Genomic DNA, 19421 nt, shown 5'->3' with positions numbered 1-19421 from the left:
AATTTTTAAAGACTGCTCAGTATGCTAATTATGACAGAATCACCTCTGATTTGATCTCGCCTGCTTCTTTTTCAGTATTCCTAAACAGGTGCCTGGTGCAACCAATATGCTAGCTCAATGGCCAAAATTATTATGAGATTGCTGACAGAAGGCAACTCAGTGTATTTTAAAAAGCAGTATTACTTCCTGAAGAAAGAAGCAGCCTAGTAAACAAGGTTGTAACTGTATTTAATGCATATTTTGCTTTTAACAGCAATTTGCCAGTTTAAACAGCATAGACCTTACAATGCTTAATTAGTGAAGAGGTTATAGTGCTTATAAAGTTGTATCTAAAATATACCTTATTCATCCTCTATTGAACAACATTTTTCAACAGCTCAATGTTATAATTACATGCTATACAGCAGCAGCTTGTTCAGCCCACCGCAGTTAAGGCAGTGCCCAGCATTTCCATCATGAACATTTTTCAAGGTTTGAACAAATCAGCCATAAAACTACAACACGGTTTGAAAAATGACATCCCAGAAGTGAATCCTGTATTGACTTCAGTCAAATAAGAGTAAAAATAGTAAAATGAATCTAATAAAGGACTCAACCCAAATTTATTGTGGATGATTGTTACCTTTGCACAACATGCTCAAAATTTCTAAAATGAAATTTAAAAGAAGTCAGTAGACAGCACAGCCTAATCAAGTTTCAATGAATCTGAGTACAAAGTGTTGTAAAGTGGGTGCCACAGATCCACAATAACCATCTCTCACATACTGCACATTTTAACATACACAAGGCTTCTTCTGTGTAAATATTTAGACTGGCAGGTAAAAGCAGTTCTACCAGCAAGTGAATAATAAAACCTAACCAACTCCACTTGCATACACTTATTGGTTGTGATGAAACTAATTGTTTACCAAGTCAGCACACTGGCTACCGAGGTAACATATTATTCCCTATAGTTAGGATAGAAACATCTGAATTTTTATGCTGTTCATGCTGTGATAATTCAAGAAGCATCATGCAGCCCACCAAGCTGAAGCCATTTGTTTAAGTAAAGACAGATGTGGCAAAATACTGTATGGAAAGGGACCCAACAGCTTCTTCAGTGCAATGCCAGAGCCTGCCTAAAGAAACTTACCCTTAGTTCACGCCCTAACAGTTTTTTGTTTTTATTAATAAAATGCTTCTTTTTGGAGTAGAGTTTGATTCAAAGAAAATCTCTTGTCAGGGATCTACTTAAACTTGTTCTACCTCTGCTTAAAGCAAAGTGCATCTGTAAGTGCTTTCCTGAAAAATTTCCCACAAAAGTGGGCTTCAGGAGTTGAACTGTCATGGAACTGTGACAAGCTGATGAAACTTTGGGGAGCTGCAGAACCAAGTTCTTTATGCATCATTTACTTATTTATTAATTTTACGCTTCCCCATTTGAGAAATCCTCCTTCTGTGACCACCTCTTTCATAACAATGCTTTTGGAAGCACTGTACTGCACATTTTTCAGATTTAGAGATGAGCATATAAGGCTGAAAAAGTTTCCTATTTCAAGCTTTCATGTACAATGCATACACACATTTATTAACAAAAACTTGTCTATTAAAACACCATCTATTTGTTCTTTGGACCAACTCCAGCCTCCATAGGTGACTGTAATGTCTTACAAAACTTTCATGGAAGATTAAAAAACAGTACTTCAAGACAAAAAAATGAAAATTAATATATTAAACATCATCAACACAGATACAGAAAGGGGAAAACAAAGCAGGTATAGCCCATTCCAAATTCACTGCTGGCACAGGTTAGCAGTGTCCTCTTCAAGTCTATTTTCTGCCTTCTTGCACAAGTTCCTTTATCTCATAGTCTTAAAAGGATGCTGCAAAGCCAAGAGGAAATTCCATGTATGCCCCCAAAGCTGGGTCACACACTAAAATCCTTCTTCTTAATAAGGGAAGAGATTAGCACGCAGCCGATTTCAGCTGTGTCCTATCAGACTTTCTGTACACGGGCACCTGTAAAAATGGGGTAACAGTATTTCTCTACCTCAGAAATACCTTTACTGCTATGAGAATAAACGCATTCATGGCTGCCTGGACCACAGTCACAGCAAAAAAGACTATACAAGTACCTAAAATACAGCTTTGCCTCCTTCAAGCTGATCCCTGCAAACAGAGCAGATAGCAGACAAGAACTATCAACAGTAACATTGCTAATGGAAGGTTTTATGACACCATATAGTAGTGGCTGCTTTAGTTCAGCAGAATTAAGTTTTGCAATAAAAACTCCCTAAGTTGTTTTTTGTTTTGTTTTTTTTTTTTTTTTTTTTTTTATAAGGGCTCAACACAAGTCACCTTAAGGGACTGTAAAAGAATGACCTGAATTGTACTCTGTTACTCAATAGTTTCAGAACCCGTCCACACCTGATGATGGCCCACATAAGTTCACATACAAACATGTACACTGGTTGTACTAGGGGAAAAAATAGCAAATGATTTCCAGTTTCAGTTTCCATTTCTGTATGCTGTGGTCCTGGACACATACCACAGAGAAATGAAATGCTACAGCAGTAACCCATACAATCCATATTAAGATTCCTCACCCGTGAGCAAGAACGATAAAGTGTGTTAACAGGCAAAAATCAGTTACTTACTGCATCAAAGCTCACCTGTAACCATGAATTTCACAAAGATATTATGGGCTATCATCATGTAAAGAAATGATCTTCATTCCTGAATTTGAATATTTTGTATTTTACTGGGCTATTAATAACAAATTCCTCAAAACTTTCAAGGTAAAGTGAAGCAAGAAGTTTCAGCTACAGAAATGTAGTGCAAAGGTTCAGTTTGGCACTGCAACATTACGGACAGACAAGAATTTATGGTAAACTGTCTGGATTTAGAAAAAAGAACCCTATAATTGAACCAACGTTGTCAAATGTATTGCATACTATTGTAACTTCACAGTAATCAAAATCAGACATCAAGATTTCTATAGAAGCAGCAATCACAGATTGCAGTAAAGTATACCACTCAAGGGAAAAAAAATTGCATTTTGGCAATTTCATAGTCAACTGTTCCTTATGCTCCTCCAACAGTCATTTGTCATTTTTCCTGCTTAAAAGGTGCACACTGTTTCTCTTCAGTCCTCATGAGACTTCTCTGCAATGACTTTACATTCATACTGCAAAACAGAAATTGACAAAATGAATCAATTTTATTAATTTACATAACTAATGAAAAAGATTGTTATGAGGGTGATTTTTCTACAAAATGTATGATAAAATAGCTTAGCTTATATTTCACCTAGGTAAGTTTGGTCTCCGTAAGTTCTGTGCACACACTGTTGGCTGCAATTTCTGTCTCTGAGCAGCGGAAATAGCAGTTCAGAATTATAGGATGGCCTCACTTCTCTCTAAACAGAGGAGCTCTTATTTAGCTCCTGGTTCTGAACGGCCTAGTAGCATGCAACTGAGAGTGTACAGAGCAAAGTCATGGGCTGTGCTCTGAATAATATGAATGATTCACTAACTAGATCAAAAGCAATGATTACTGTTTTTACCTTACTCCACATCCGTAAGCCAAATAGCTGGTTGGTATATATGAAGGAAGGAATGTGCACTGGGTTTCATGGCAAGGTTTTGGTAGTGGGTGGCTACAGAGGTGGGTTCTGTGAGAAGCTGCTAGAAGCTTTCTCCATGTCTGATGGAGCAATGCCACCGGCCCCAAGATGGACCCGCCACTGGCCAAGGCTGAGCTCATCAGGAACTGCAGTAGCACCTCTTGAGATAACACAGTTAAGGAGAAAAAACCGAGCAACAGCAACTGCAGGCAGAGAGAGGAACGGGGCTATGTGAGAGCAACAACTCTGCAGACACCAGGGTCAGTGCAGAAGGAGGGGAGGAGGTGCTCCAGGTGCTGCAGCAGAGATTCCTCTGCAGCCCACAGTGCAGACCAAGGTGAGGCAGGCTGTCCCCCTACAGCCCATGGAGGTCCACAGTAAAACAGATATCCAAACGCAGCCTGTGGAGGACACCATGCCAGAACAGGGGAATGCCCAAAGGAAGCTGTGATTCCATGTGTGCCTGTGCTGGCGCAGGCTCCTGGGGGAAAGGTGTTTTTAAGATTTGATTTTTCTTCTCATTATCCTACTCTGATTTGATTGGTAACAAATTAAACTGATTTCCCCAAGCCAAGTCTGTTTTGCCAGTGACAGCAACTCATGAGTGATCTCTCCCTGTCTTTAATTTCTATCTATGAGCCTTTTGTTATATCTTCTCCCCCCTGTCAAGAAGGGGGAACGATACATCGGTTTTCGTGGGCAGCTGGCATCCAGCCAGAGTCAACCCAGCACAGAATGACACGGAGACTAAAATTTACTAGAAGACACTCAATCCCCCCCTACAAACTTACCATTGCCAGCTGCCTGCCGATATTGCCCATAGTTATTCCACCAGCAAAAAATATACAGGGCAACCAGGAACGAACGTAGAGGAAATCTGGAGATGTGTATCTGGAAAAGGAACAGTCTGAGCTCAACATTGTGTAATACACAGAATCCTCAAATCACATGATACAAAGTCACAGTTTTAAGTATTAGGAAATTTTAGCTTTAAAAAAAATGTATTACAGACATTAAATTACTTGCAACAAATAACAAAGAAGGCTTCTTATTGATTATAATGCCATTTGTTCTACTAAGAAAAGCATGTTACATTGTCGGTAAGGTAGCAATTTTATTGAAATAAGCAAGCTCCAACCAAGTGTCTTACTTACAAGCACATCAAAGCTTTCATGAACAGTCCAATTTACACTATGCTCAAAATTATGTTTTTATGTTTACAAATATGTGAAGGGTAGGTGTCAGGATGATGGAGCTAGGCTTTTTTCAGTGATATCCAGTGATAGGACAAGGGGCAATGGGTGTAAACTGGAACATAGGAAGTTCCACGTTAACATCAGGAAGAACTTCTTTACTGTAAGAGTGACAGAGCACTGGAACAGGTTGCCCAGGGGGGTTGTGGAGTCTCCTACACTGGAGATATTCAAGGCCCGCCTGGACAAGTTCCTGTGTGATGTACTGTAGGTTACCCTGCTCTTGCAGGGGGGTTGGACTAGATGATCTTTTTAGGTCCCTTCCAACCCTTGGGATTCTGTGATTCTGTGATTCTGTGAAATTAAGTACTGTCAGCTTTGCAAATCATGTCAAATTCTACCCCTTCAGTTATTCTGATTTTACATTATAACTTCAGGAAATAATCATTTAACCTTAAAGGAGCAAATACTTACTGATAAACTCCATTGTAGACCAGAAACTGGGACACCAATGTGGCCAGGAAAGCAATTCCTACTCCAAGACCAAAGCCACTTCGTGATCTATCAAATGTCCACCAGAGTCCAATTGACAGGGCTGCTAGTGTGAGAGACAACTGGATATTGTTGGCAAAATCCACTTTCTGTTTTGATCGTTAAGGATAAGCTTAGAAATATCATATACAACTGTAAAGCAGTTTTGTGTATTCTGCTTATCATATTTTGGCTCAACAGAAAAAACATGCCATTTAAAAAATACAGCATTAGCTCTATCGGCTACCATACAGCTATGAAGTATACGGAAATAAACCTTGTAAGTGTTGCCAATATATCAGGAAACCAAAAACTTGTGACGATTCTTCACATTTTAGCGTCTCAGCCCTGTACTAGAGAGAAGAGACTACTCACCTACCAGACAAAGCAGATGTTTTATACAGACATACAATGCACATGTTACTGTTCAGAGTAAGGACATCTCATCCTTACCTGGTCCTTTATTACTCTAAGCATGAAATCTTAAATCTAGCATTAGACTCCTCCAAATGACAGGGATTTACTGAAAAAAGGTATTTGTTACTCCAACTTAATTGCAGTTTTGTTTAATTTACATGGTAGTTTACATTCAGCTAAACATTAAACACTGATGTTTTCTATAAAACAAAATGTAAAACAAAATTCACGTAAAACAACACTGAAAATCAGTTTTGTCATCCTGTGATAAAAGCGTGAAGTCACACAAGGTATCTCTGTGGTGTTTCACATTCTTCAAAGTATTTTTGAAATACTAACTCATCCTCTCTTCTCCTGTCAATAACAGATTATTAAAAAGGATGCTGTCAAGTTTTGTAAGCCTGAAACCAAAGTTATGGGATGACAACATAAAAACACTGGCCTATTTTCTCACAAAGACCTGGAGAGAGACCAAGAAGAAATGAGAAAAGTTCAACTAACTGAAATAATAATTGCAGGATAAAAATCAATAGCATCAGAAAAAAAATTCAAACAAAACTACACCAAATATGGCTATGTGCAGAACTGGTAATATGAAAAGAAAGCAGTCTGGAGAGCTGTCAAGTAGGAAATACAGACTGTATACAAATGACGTCCTGGAATAAGTGTAACAGCTGTTAGAAGCCTCCAAGAAGATTTGCTGTGAATAATCTGACCCATACAGCAAGATGGTGTTAATTCTTGTTTATTTCTTAAAAGCGGTGAAACTGCATGTGCTCACACAACATATACAGTCCAGGTCAGGGACACCACAGGACCAGATTAATGTACCTTTGGAAAGGAGAGCAAGCTTAGTGAGGGACAGTGGGTATGACTCTGAACCTTGGCAGCTTCAGCTCATCCAACCAAACCGGACAGGATGGCTGGTGGGAGCAAAACCAAACAACAAAATCCATCTTGAGGGCCAAGTCACCTCTGTAAGAATTCAGCCAGCTCTCACATCTTTCACTTGCCCTCTTTTCTTGAAAAAGAGGAAATTCAGTAGTATGCAGTAAGAACTTCTTAGCATGATTTTTGCAAACTGTGTTGGAGCTGACACTGAAGGAGATTATTGTTCCAGAGATGATCAACTTTCCTTCTAATTAGTTTACAAGAACCCAATTTTCACAGATAGATCCTGGTATTACCTGACAGAGGAGTCAGTACGAATGACTACACAAAACCACTAAGGTTCACACATGTAAGGTGTGCCAGCCCACATGAAAAGCACCCCATCACACAACATGCCCTAGCTGCTTCAGAGGGAAGGGATGCCGCCAGTTTTGAGCACATTTTTGCAAGAAGTATCTGAACATCTACACAAGTAGGAGAAGCATAATGTGCTGCAACACACTGACTGATTTCTAATTGCTCTTCCTGAATGACCACAGGAATGGTAACTACTCTCCCAGCATCAAAGCAATATTTACAGAATGGGGTAACAAAGCCTAGCTGCTTTGTGTAGTCCTGAGTACTACCTGATCCTGAGTTTTCCTCATGCTTTCAAAGTGCATATGCTTCACTGATGACCTCGATACTGGGCTTTGACCTCTTACTTCGGTGTTAAAAGGACATCAACCGTTGGAATCTCTTAAAGTACTTTTCCATAATACCTGCCACATAAATATTTCATAGAATCACAGAATGGTTTGGGTTGGAAAGGACCTTAAAGATCACCTGGTTCCAACCCCCCTGCCATAATAAATAAAGGTTGTAAGTAAAAAAAAAGCCAAATATTGAGACATTTCTAATGAAAAGATTTTTCAGAATGAAAAAAAAAAACACCTACAACACTGCCATGACAGTTTAACACTAACATATATTCTGCATTTCCCTTGCAAAAATGCTGAACATTATACCTTTAACAAAATTCACCATGACTGACTATGTGAGCTTTGTTTTAGTGGAAACCCATTTGTTAACACAGATTTCACTAGAACACAGGATACAGCACTGGCATGATTTATTCCCACAAAGACTGCTACACATCGCATTACACTGGACCATTCTCTCTTAAATTTGTGTGGCTCTCCCAGATGTCTGTCCATGCATGGATACAATAACCCAATCACAGCTGTGGAGACAGGAAAGAAAAAAGGCATAGAAGTTAAAGCACTAGCAATATTTAACTAAAATAATCTTTTAGACTCTGACAAATCTTGTCACTACCAAAACAGATCTTTTAAGGATACACAGTACAAAACATACATTGTAAAAGAAGGAAATTCAAACAACTATTTGAAAAAGACCTGTAAAACTTCAGCAGCATGTTTAACCACTGCAGCAGTGACCTGGCAAAAAGGAGCAAAACAGAGAGAATTTGAACTAGGGGCAGAGGATGAAAGAACTCTGCAACCTACTAAAATATGCTGTCTCACACTGTAGTTCAAAAACAGCAGTAACAGGTTGCAGGCTGGCACTTTCGAAAAGTAACACATAACAAACATAGTGGTTATGGTTGGAAGCAACATTAAAGCTCATCCAGTTCCAACCCCCTGCCATGGGGCAAAGACACCTTCCACTAGACCAGGCTGCTCAAAGACCTATCCAACCTGGCCTTGAACACTGCCAGGGATGGGGCAGCCACAGGTTCTCTGGGCAACCTGTTCCAGTGCCTCACCACCCTCACAGTGAAGAACTTGCTTCCTTAGATCTACCCTAAATTCACCCTCTTTCACTTTAAAGCCATTCCCCCTTGTCCTACCTCTACAAGCTGTTGTAAAAAGTCACTCTCCAGATTTCTTGCAGGCCCCTTTAGGTACTGGAAGATGCTCTAAGGTCTCCCTGGAACCTTCTCCTCTACAGGCTGAACAAACCCAGCTGAACAAACCCAGCTCTCTCAGCCTGTCTCCATAGGAGAGGTACTCCTGCCCTCTGATCATCTTTGTAGCCCTCCTCTGGACTTGCTCCAAAAGGGTCATGTCCTCCTCATGTTGGGGGCCCCAGAACTGAACACAGTACTGAAGGTGGGGCCCCACAAGAGCAGCTTAGAGACAAGGATGTCGTGTGGGACAATGCCAAACATTTTGCGCAAGTCCATGATGATGGATGATATCAGCTGCTCTTCCCTTAACCACCCCCAACATAATCCTGTCATGTTTCTCCTTTTCCAGTCAGTGGGAACTTCACTAGACTGCCACAACTTCTCTGATATTGATAGTGGCTTAGTCACTTCATCCACCAGTTCACTCAGGACCCATGGATGCATTTCATCGGGTCCCATAGAATTGTATACTTTCAGGGTCCTTACATGGTCTCAAACCTGCAATTCTCCTACAGTAGGTGGCTCCTCACTCTCTCAGTCCCTGACTTTGCCTTCAGCAACTCTGGCAGTGTGGCTGCAGTACTTGCCGATGAAGACTGAAGCAAAAAGTTTATGGAGTACCTCAGCCTCTCCATATCCCAGGTAAACAAGGCTCCCGTTTCATTCCACAGAGGGACCACATTTTCCCTAGTCTTCTTTTTATTTCCAGTGTACCTAGAGAAGCTTTTCTTGCTGCCCTTGACATCCCTAGCCAGATTAAACTTTATCAGAGCATTAGCCTTCCTAACTTGATCCCTGGCTAATCAATTTCTCTGTGCTCCTCACAGGTGACCTGTCCTTGCTGCCTTCCTCTGCAGGCTTCCTTTTGTGCTGGAGTTTATCCAGGAGCTCCTTGTTCATCCACACAGGCCTCCTGGTATTCTTGCTTGACTTCCTTTTTGCCAGGATGCATTGCTCCTGAGCTTGGAGGAGGTGATCCTTGAATATTAACCAGCTTCCTTGTGCTTCTCTTCTCTCCAGGACTTTATCCCATTGTACTCTACCAAGCACATCCCTGATGCCAAAGTCTGCCTTCCTGAGCCCAGAGTAGTGAGCTTGCTGTGTGCCCTCCTCGCTGACCTAAGGATCTTGAACTCTACAATGTCACGGTCACTGCAGCCAAGGCAGTTCTTGAGCTTCACACAGAATTAACATTCCTTACCTGCCTCTCCCTGTTGGTGAGAACAAGGTCCAACATAACACATCTCCTCCTTGGCTCCTAAATCACTTGGAGAAGGAAGTTATCAACACAATCCAGGATACAGAATACAGAAAGCAAATAGGACTTTCAACCCCAGGGAATTGCTATGCTCTTTGATCATTTCTTCATAAATGTGTTCTCTACTGCAACTGCAGCTAAAAAGACCGTTACCAGCATCACTAAGAAATAACACTGGCACTTAAAACTGGTGCTGCAGGAGTGGGGCAAAGACTGAGTTACTGACATGGAATCCAGTGCCCTCAGCCTGGCATCCTTTTGGAAATTTGTTATTGCAAATGCTCTTTATTCTGCTAGAGAGGAAACTAATCTCCAGGATTTGAGAAATAAATCACCAGTAAAGCTGGAGGAAAAAAACTCCCTGAGCAACTTTCTTGGCAAAGGCATTGCGCCAAATTGATGACTAATAACAGTGACAGATGAAAGGACTTCTCTAAAAGTAGCCTTGATCACCACTGATTATAAATATGAAAAATACCTTTATTCTGTTCATAATAATTAACTATATGTTCATGTCAATTTCAGGAAGGCTGTGCAGGTGTGAACGGTAAGAAAATGGCAAGAAAAAGAGGTTCCCTGTATGTATGCTAGCAGAGAAGATCAGAAAACAGAGAAGACTGATAATGAAAAAGAACGAACTTGAACACCTCAATGGGATCATTCCTGCTGGGAAAAGCCAGTTAACGCAGTAATATCTTTAAATCAGGTGGCTTAAAATCAAGTAGTGCAAATGCCTAAGCAGGTGACTAACTATAAGCCATATCTACTCCTTCTAACAAAACCACCAATCCATCAGAACCAGAAAGGCCCACAAGTTTCTTCTGAGATGATGGCAAGATCTGGCTGTCAGGACTACCTGATACCACAGCTGCAGACAGTGTTCTCAGACAACCCAAGGGAGAATAAGGTGCAGTCTGCTGCAAATAGGCGACGGTGCAAACAATACAGTGCACTTTGTAAACCTTATGTGTTGCTCCTGCAACTTAGGATTCTGTCATTTCAACCCATTACTCCGCACATAAAAGATCAACCATTTACCAGACATGTTTGTCAAGGCAATCAGTTTAAAGTATAAAAGAAAAATGCAGCAAATGCAGGGTGCAGACCAAAACCTAACCAACAATCTCAGCAAGACAACCAAAACAGGACGAAGACAACTAGCAGATAAAGCAGGTATGTAACTCCCACCATAACATGCCAAATGCATTTCCACAGAACAAAACTGACATATTCAGAGAGATATTTGGAGGGTTTCTTTTCAAGTTAAGCTCCTCATGACATCTGGGGTGTAGTGTTTCAACAAAGTATCACAAGGAAAGTAGTCAGATGACTAGGAAAAAAAATAGGCTTAAGTATTACCATTAGCAAAACAGTGATGCCACTCAAAGCTAGTTTATTGACCATACTGACCAGAAACCTGAGCTGCTCAATCTTACTGACACTGACCTCTAGAAAGATACCACCTTCACTGTAAACATTTGTTAAAGCAGAGTCCTCTGGTACTGCCTGCTAAGAATATTCCCTTAGTAAAGCGATAAACTGCTCCCATGGGATCAATGATCTTCAGGACTAAGTAGAAATCCAAATTCCCTCAGGCTTATAACACGGAATACTTGATACTTGAAAATGAAAGAAGAGGTATTTCTTACTGCCTACTGCAGACATCTCACTTAAACTTGCTAAACACACAAAAGCCTCAATTCCCCACATGGTCATGGGAAAAATGGAGCATGTTCACATCATCTGACTTGGTACATGAATGTAACTGAGGTGCTCTGTTCTACAATGTGCCCCTACAACCAAAAACTGCACACCTGGCCTCAACTCCCTGAGACACAGTCAGGTATTCCAGCTTTACTGAGCTAAAGCTACACCTCGAACTGGAATGAGCAACAAAAGGAAAGCTGAGCCACAAAAGGGAACACTGCTCATAGTTGTTTGCTGTACTCAAAAAAGGGTAGTATGCTGCACAAACTGAGACATCCACGGTATTTTAAAGGGCTGCATGTAGAGCACACTTCTGTAATCCAGTCTCAGAATTACAAATGGCACCACCTTCTAAAGTCTGCTAAACTTGTACTCTAGCCCAGCAGAAATAACAAAGGTTATGCTCTGTTAATAATACTACAGTAAAACAAGTCGGCAGAACAATTTCTGGACACATGCATGCACACTTGTGTATACATGGGGAGATCAGAAGGATAGCGTGACCAGCAGGTCAAAGGAGGTGATCCTGCCCATCTACGCTACTCTTATGAGACCTCACTTAGAGTATTGCGTACAGTTCTGGTGTTCTCAACATAAAAAGGACATGGAACTGTTGGAACAAGGCCAGAGGAGGGCCACAAGGATGATCACCTCCTGTAGACAGGCTGAGAAAGTTGGGAGTGTTCAGCCTGAAGAAGGCTGTGTGGAGATCTCATAGCAGCCTTCCAGTATGAAGGGCGCCTATAAGGATGCTGAAGAACTCTTCATTAGGGACGGTAGTGATAAAACAAGGGGTAACAGATTAAACTTAAACAGGGAAAGTTTATACTGGATATAAGGAAGAAGTTCTTTACTGTAAGGGTGGTGAGGCACTGGAATGGGTTGCCCAAGGAAGTTGTGAATGTTCCATCCCTGGTGGTGTTCAAGGCCAGGTTGAACAAAGCCTTGGGTGACATGGTTTAGTGTGAGGTATCTCTGTCCATAGCAGGCAGGCTGGAACTAGATGATCTTAAGGTCCTTTCCAACCCTAACTATTCTATGATTCTATGACAGTAATAGCTTGAAAAAGGCAGCAATGCTGGAAGAGAAATTTTTATCTTCCACACCTTTCATACAGCTTTTTCTAACTATATAATGAGCTTTCCACCCTTTCCTCTCCATGCCAGGTATACATAGACAACTGAACTTACCTGACGCTGTGCCACAGCAAGGTGGTACCCACCAAGCTGAGGAGAAGATGCTTGTGATCACATCAGGAGGGAAGAGAGTAACGTTTCTCTGGATCTGAAGCAAGTTTAATACTAATGCAAGAAATACGCCAATAAAAAACAGCACTATACCACGAATTACCAAATTCATGCCACGACTGGTTACAGATGAAATGTATGGGCCACACTTTTTTGGCAAGGTTGGCATTGCACCATTTTCTGCCATGACTTCTTATGTTCTCAGAGACATCCAACAGGCTGACTGAGGAGGGTTCACTTGCAAGCAGTGTTTTGACTCGTCAGTTAGGAGACACCCAAACCCTGAAAAATAATTAAAAAAAAGGTGAAAATGCAGATATAAGAAACATTAAATGTATTTCTCTTGAATGAACTGGAGATTTGGTTAAAAAAATTACTATTATATTTTCCTGAAATTTCTCAGGAGGCAATTAGTCATTTTGAGAGCAGAACCAATCATAGCTGCTTAACTGCCTTACAAAGAAAACAGGTTTTACAAATAGCTTTGTGTATGAGAGAGGCAGATGAGGAGGAAACATGGGGGATGGGAAGGTTAGGAATGTGAAACCGCAGAGAAGAGGTGAAGAAATGAGACCAGTATCAGATGGAGGAAATGTTAGCTTTGCAGTAACAATAGTTTTTCTCCCCTTCTTTAAGGGACAACTGGAAATTATATAATTCAGAAGGAAGTAAACACAGCCTTTAGTTTCAAGTCAGCCACAGAGGTTCACAGATCTCTCCCTGAAGAGACGCCATGAAGTATTTCTCAACTGGTAAGTGAAATCCGAGAAATATTTTTTAGGATGAAGACAGAATTTCAGCAAACCCACAGCACACCCATTTTCATAACCCCAGATAAGAGTAAACAACTCAGCATGCCAGGGAAGCTATCCCAATACAGAAAAATGTTTACCAGAGTAAAACATTTTTGGTGAAAACTGCCTCATGTTATCACAAACCCTAATTGTAATCAGGCAAAAAGAACCTGAGAGTGAAAGGAAAAGGAGCTCCCTCTGCCCGTGCACTAGGTAGCATCCTACATGAGTAACTCTGCTGGCACCACAGGAATGGCAGAGTTTACATCACAATCACTCCTTTCTAAGAAAACCTGTCCATTGAGTCTTGTTATACACAGATTCAGTGCCATACTCATGTACATAACAACGGTTCTGAGCGACAGCTTAGCCACCTGGAACTTAAGAAAAAAAACCCTGACTTTTTTTAAATTTGAAACTGCCAACTGGTGGAGGCTTTTGTTAACTCTTATTTATGGCCCTACAGGCACAAGGGGAGCCAAAACAGCGCACCCATCTCCCTTCCTCCCTGGCTTCAGCAGATCCCGAGGAAGCTCTCTGAAGGGGCAACAGCAGCGCAGAGGATGCAGCATTCACTTCTGCAGATTGAAAATCAAAACGGAAGTTAAATACATGCAAGCTAGTTAAGATACTGCAGGTAACTGCACAGAAGATGCCATTCATCATTCAGAAAAAGTTTCAAGAAGCAAAACACACAAAGAGAAAGCTCAGATTACACATAACTTTCCACTAGCAGTTCAGGGCCTGCAGAATCCTCAGAACACAGGATCTCTTCTACACAGCCAATTCTCTGTGTTATTTGTAATCATGAACATGTCTTGAGGGGAATGAGAGCAACCACAGTATCTGGGTTCTTAGTCAGCTTCCTGACTCATCCCAAACAGATGTCTGCATCAAGGCTGGCACTACACCACACTTCCCTCAAGCAAAAAGGTGCTGCTCCAGATTTGTTTGTTTTTTTTTTCCTCCTCCGGATGGCATGGCAGCAGAGCTTGGATAATACATTTAGCCTCCAGGAAAGAAAGCACAGAGTCACAAATACATCACTACTGCAGCTGAGAGACTCCCCTGTCCCTGGGAGCTTTTCCCACCAGATGATCACAGGAATTCCCAGGATTTACAATATTTTTTTCCAATAGGGTGCATTGCAGACTGTAGGTCCCAATTACAAAATCTACAGGACAACATACATAATGGTTTTTTTTTAATGCTACTGTTATACCCCTTCTTAGCTTTATCTCACCTGTGGAATCACGCTAAACTCTTGACTCTTCACTTACTTAACTATCCCAACAGCTCTTGGCACTTGCTGAAGTCTGCACATCCCCCCCTTTTTTTTTTTAAATGCATGACCAGAGCTGTTGTATACAATCCCAGGTTTGGATCTCTCTGACTCGTACAATAAAGTTCACATTTTTGTGAACTCTTTAAATGAGTTTTTGTGTTGTGCACCAAGGACAAGTTATGTTTCCACTGTCATAAAGTGGTGCCTCACATCCTGTGATCCATTACTACATTCAAATCTCTTTTCTTCCCTATTACAAAACTTGTTCCTTGGTAGCAGCCCCAAACCTCACACACCAAATTTCAGCCCATAGGTATTATTTATTCTGACACTCAAACATAATTCCATTTTTCCTGTAGGATATCTCAGTCCTCTTTGGCCCTGCAAACAGTTCCCAGCTTTGGGTCATCAGCAAACATCACTACTGCATCCTGTTTTGTGCATGAAGGTCATCAATTACAATACTGAGTGATATCAGCCCAAATCCCTGTCTCTGATGAAGTCTATTAATAATTTCCACACAGCCATTATTTCCCCATTTTACAGCATCTCTTGATCTCTCTAACAAGACTTTGCTTCTTGTAATTCTTCAAATATTATAATCGCCAACAAGTAATGCAAGGTCCCAAAATGGCATGATGCAGTAGTTTCTGGCCTGTTTTTTCACCCTAGACATATTGTTCCTATCTGTCTTATCACAATTTCCAAATTCACTTCACTCATTCGCTCTGAGACCTTCTCACATACCACAAACAGAGCAATGGGGGAACAGAGCAAGATGACTGACACTCAGGTAGATTCTTCAGTGCCTCAGACTGCCAGTGTTCATGATGCCCAAGCACAACAAAGGTATTTACTACTGTCACCTTCCCTGAAAACAGAAATTAACATCTCTAAAGAAGACATAAAATGGTTTGAGTTGGAATGGACCTTAGAGATCAAGCAGTTACACCCTCCCTGCAATGGACAGGAACACCTTCCACTAGACCAGGTTGCTCAAGGATCTGTTCAACCTAGCCTTGAACACTGCCAAGGATGTGTCAGCCACAACTTCTCTGGTCAACCTGTTCCAGTGCCTCACCATCCTTACAGTAAAGACTCTTTCAGTTTAAAGGCATGACATCACCTCCTTCTTCTGGACTGGAAGGTTAGCATGCCTGCAGACAATGGAGACCATCTCTCTCTGTCTTTAAGCTTGTATTTTACTGAGGGTTTCCACTCAAATGGGAATAGTTCACATATTGAACCAACACTACTTCTGAGCCTTCATCTCTTGGGAATACATATTCAAAACTGTAACACCACATTGAAAGCTACATGGTTGGCACTGTCACAAAGCCTCAGCTGCACTTCCCCTGCACGCTGGCCCACAGCTTCAACCCAAGCTTTTTAACATAGCAGGCAAGAGCATTATGTACCATTCATAAGGCAATCACACGATGTCTGGCATTGCGCAAAACGTTAACAACTAAATTATGACCCTAGACACTTTCAAAACACTTAGTCACTTAACTGTTTTCTAATTAAAAGATCCGTCCTGCAAGCACTCCCCATGCTCATGAACAGCCTTCTGTTGTGTGCGATTCACAACTTCTGACACAATACAGACACATTAGGAACAACAAAGCATAGTGAGGGCCAAGAAAGAGAAGATTTATTCAAGCAACCACGCAGGAAATGGCAAAACCGGTAAAATTACAAGAAACCATTTGTCTTCAGCGAAGAAAGGCCAAAAGCAAAATACCGAGCTTCTCCAGGTACCAGAAACTGCGGTTCTCCCGGGCGGCCTGCTCCGGATCCCCCGGTCTGAGAAGTCTGACCCGCCCGGCCATCAAGCCGATAGCTTCAAGCCAGCGCTAGCACCTCCAGGCCAGGCCCATTAAGCAACTCCGGCGAGGGGGGAGCGGGCCCGTCCTCGCACAGCCCAGCCCGCAGGCACCCGGCCCGGCCCCACTGCCGGGGGGAAACGGCTCCCACCGTTCCCTCCTGCTGCGCACGGGTACAACGGGCGGCAGCTACCGCGACCTCTGCAGCACCGGCAGCCGGACGGCCCGCTGCAGCTCAGCCGCGGCGGGGCCCGGCGTTATCCCCACCCCGAGGCAGGGCTCCGGCGGCGGAACCGCCAGGGGCTCGGCCGCCCGCCCGCAGGGAGGACAGGGCCGGGGAAAGCCGCTGCCAGCCCGGCTCAATCCCCTTTACCTCAACAGCGCCCTGGGGCCCTGACGCCGAACCACCCTTTCCCTTCGCGCAGAACCCGCCGCAGCCCCTAGACTCACTCGGCCTCCGCCATCTTCTCCCTTCCCGCGCCAATCCCCGCCCCGCGCAGCCTGCGCAGGCCCCGCCGAGCAGCTGACGGGGCGGGCGCGGTGCGGAGCGGAGCGCCGAGGCAGGCCTGGCCCGGGGGCCGCTTCTGCCGACGGCTGCGTCCTCACGGCCGGGCGTGGCTCCGTGAGCTCCCTCGGAACGCGCGGCGGGGCGGGTAGCGCCGGAGGGCGCTGCTCGGGAGCCCTGCGGCGAGGGGCGGGTGGGGAGGCTGGCAGTAACTTGGTTGTGCGCCTGTTCAGCCTGCGCAGCGCTGCGCGTCCTTCGGAGAGGGGCTGGTACCGGCATGAAAAGAGGCGTATGGCGATAGGTTTTGTACATGGCTTGTGCTTCCACCGGGGCATGGTTTACGGTGTAGGGTTTTCCAGTATCCCTGATAGACGTTTTGATCACAGAAACGGATGAAAAGAGCGTGGTCTAGCAAGAAGATTGCCCACATCGAAGCCAAACCTCACGTGCAGTACTGTGTCAAGCTCTGAGGCCCCCACGATAAGGACACGGGCCTGTTGGAACAAGTCCAGAGGAGGGTCACAAAAATTATCGGAGGGCTGGAGCAACTGTCTTATGGAGACAGGCTGGCAGAACTGGGGTTCAGCCTGCAGAGGAGAAGGTTCCAGGGAGACCTTAGAGCAGCTTCCAGTGCCTAAAGGAGCCTCCAAGAAATCTGGAGAGTGACTTTTTACAAGGGCGTGTAGAGGTAGGACAAGGGGGGATGGCTTTAAAGTGAAAAAGGGTTGATTTAGGGTAGATCTAAGGAAGCAAGTTCTTCGCTGTGAGGGTGGTGAGGCACTGGAACAGGTTGCCCAGGGAAGTTGTGGATGCCCATCCCTGCTGGTGTTAAAGGCCAGGTTGGACAGGGCTTTGAGCGGCCTGGCCGTGTGGAGGGTATACCATGTATTGCATATATGGTGGGGTATAGGAGAATAGCGCTGTTATTTTCCTTTATAAACCATATATATTAATTATAACATCTTGATTATTATTCTATTACTGAACTTTTTCCTTTGCATTAATAATGAATAATAAAAATGAATAATGAATCCTTTGAATGAAATAATTAAGACAATTTATTAAAAACATTTGCACACTGCACTTCCTCAGGCTTAGTATTTTATTGCAAAGACTTTGATAGAGCTTTCCATACTACAAAGTCTGAAGTGATTCAGTGCAGATCCTATTACAGTTCCCAGAATAATGATTGGATAGTATGGAATGTGTAACTGTTCACTACAGTGGCGTCTTTAGTGATAACTGTGATTTCTTTGTGCTGGTATGTTGTGAACAACAGTGTCACCAAACATGTATAAACTCAGAGGAGAGTATATAGGTCTGTAATAGACATATTAAAAATGTAAAAGGAGGAGATTTACAGCAGCAGAGACCCATTGTGGTTTAGATGAGCAATAAATTTTAAAATCATTCAACTGGTTTGTGTCACACAGAAGCAAAGTCTTTTTATTCTTACTGAGCTGCTTGCCTTGTCTGTGGTTTAGATAGGTACTTTGCTGTACTTGAACTCAAATTTTGGGTCAAGAAGCACAGAAGAGTTTTTTCAAATAAATTAAAATAGCTTTCCCTAATATCAGATAAATGCCTTTGGTCAGCCAAGTGCCCAAGGCAGAGCAAAGTGCCCTATCTCTTTATGCCTTAAAGATCAGGACAGCCAGTCTGAAAGCAGAAATTTTGTGAACATAAAGTGTGTGCATGAGAGCGAAAATGTGACATAAGTATATGGAGACTGAAAATGATTGCTGGATCTGTGTTTCTTTAGACATGAGTATATATGGTCAAGTAAGTATTTGCCTACAAATACATTTGGATTAGTTACAGTCGGGTCTGCTGCTGTGTTTGGTAGTATAAAATTACAAGAGCTTAATTCCTACAAAAGGTAAAATGACCATATGAGAAAAATTAGCTGTATTAGTAGAGGGGTATTAAGGCTAATATGTGAGAAAATAAATAACAGGTGTTGGTGTAAGTGCAAATACAGGACTTTATTGGCACTGCCAATTTACACCAGCTGAAGTCTCAGTCATTGCACCCATCTGGTTATCCTACAGGGTACAATGACCTGTTGCACAAAAATAGGAGGAGCATGAGGGAAAAGCATTTGAAAGCATATCTGAATTGGAAATTGCAAAATAAATACATCAGCAAATAGTTTTGCAGACAAAGGAGACAGACATATGACCTGCAGAGAAATGTCACTTGCTCCAACTTTGACTGGAATTGCTATGAAACATCGTGGGAAAAGCATCTC

The 19421-nt window shown here is 42.5% G+C and overlaps 1 protein-coding gene and 1 long non-coding RNA gene across 6 annotated transcripts in view; one reads left to right on the top strand and one right to left on the bottom strand.

Annotated features, from left to right (window-relative positions):
* Window positions 1-211: 211 nt before the first annotated feature.
* INSIG2 (insulin induced gene 2) lies at window positions 212-17316 on the bottom strand. Of its 5 annotated transcripts, none has more exons than XM_065671344.1 (6): window positions 17116-17316; window positions 12704-13042; window positions 7734-7858; window positions 5272-5438; window positions 4396-4495; window positions 212-3166 (listed from the first exon to the last, which is right to left on the bottom strand). In XM_065671344.1, exons 2-6 carry the CDS (start codon window positions 12945-12947, stop codon window positions 3125-3127), a joined length of 678 nt encoding a protein of 225 aa, XP_065527416.1. In that variant the 5' UTR covers window positions 12948-13042; window positions 17116-17316; the 3' UTR covers window positions 212-3124. The 5 variants fall into 5 exon arrangements, with proteins under 5 accessions (XP_065527416.1, XP_065527417.1, XP_065527418.1 ...); XM_065671345.1 differs by having other exon boundaries at window positions 17039-17126; XM_065671346.1 differs by lacking the exon at window positions 17116-17316 and adding an exon at window positions 16584-16970.
* The window catches only part of LOC136010328 (uncharacterized), a 26146-nt gene continuing 24025 nt past the window's right edge, over window positions 17301-19421 (top strand). Inside the window, exon 1 of the long non-coding RNA XR_010610847.1 lies at window positions 17301-17858. This is a non-coding gene — a long non-coding RNA (uncharacterized LOC136010328). The remainder of the gene's footprint in view (window positions 17859-19421) is intronic.

This window comes from Lathamus discolor, chromosome 3 (genome assembly GCF_037157495.1).
Source record: "Lathamus discolor isolate bLatDis1 chromosome 3, bLatDis1.hap1, whole genome shotgun sequence".
Lineage (NCBI taxonomy): Eukaryota > Metazoa > Chordata > Aves > Psittaciformes > Psittacidae > Lathamus > Lathamus discolor.
Note: the sequence above shows the minus strand (reverse complement) of the source record. Positions and strands in the feature narration are given on the sequence as shown.

Coding starts and splice junctions, on each gene's coding strand:
- INSIG2 (XM_065671344.1), bottom strand. CDS start 12,947: ATGGCAGAAAATGGTGCAATGCCAACCTTGCCAAAAAAGTGTGGCCCA. Junction 4,496..5,271: donor GTCTACAATGGAGTTTATCA/GTAAGTATTTGC, acceptor TTCCTTTTCCAG/ATACACATCTCCAGATTTCC. Junction 3,167..4,395: donor TCGGCAGGCAGCTGGCAATG/GTAAGTTTGTAG, acceptor TCTGTTTTGCAG/TATGAATGTAAAGTCATTGC.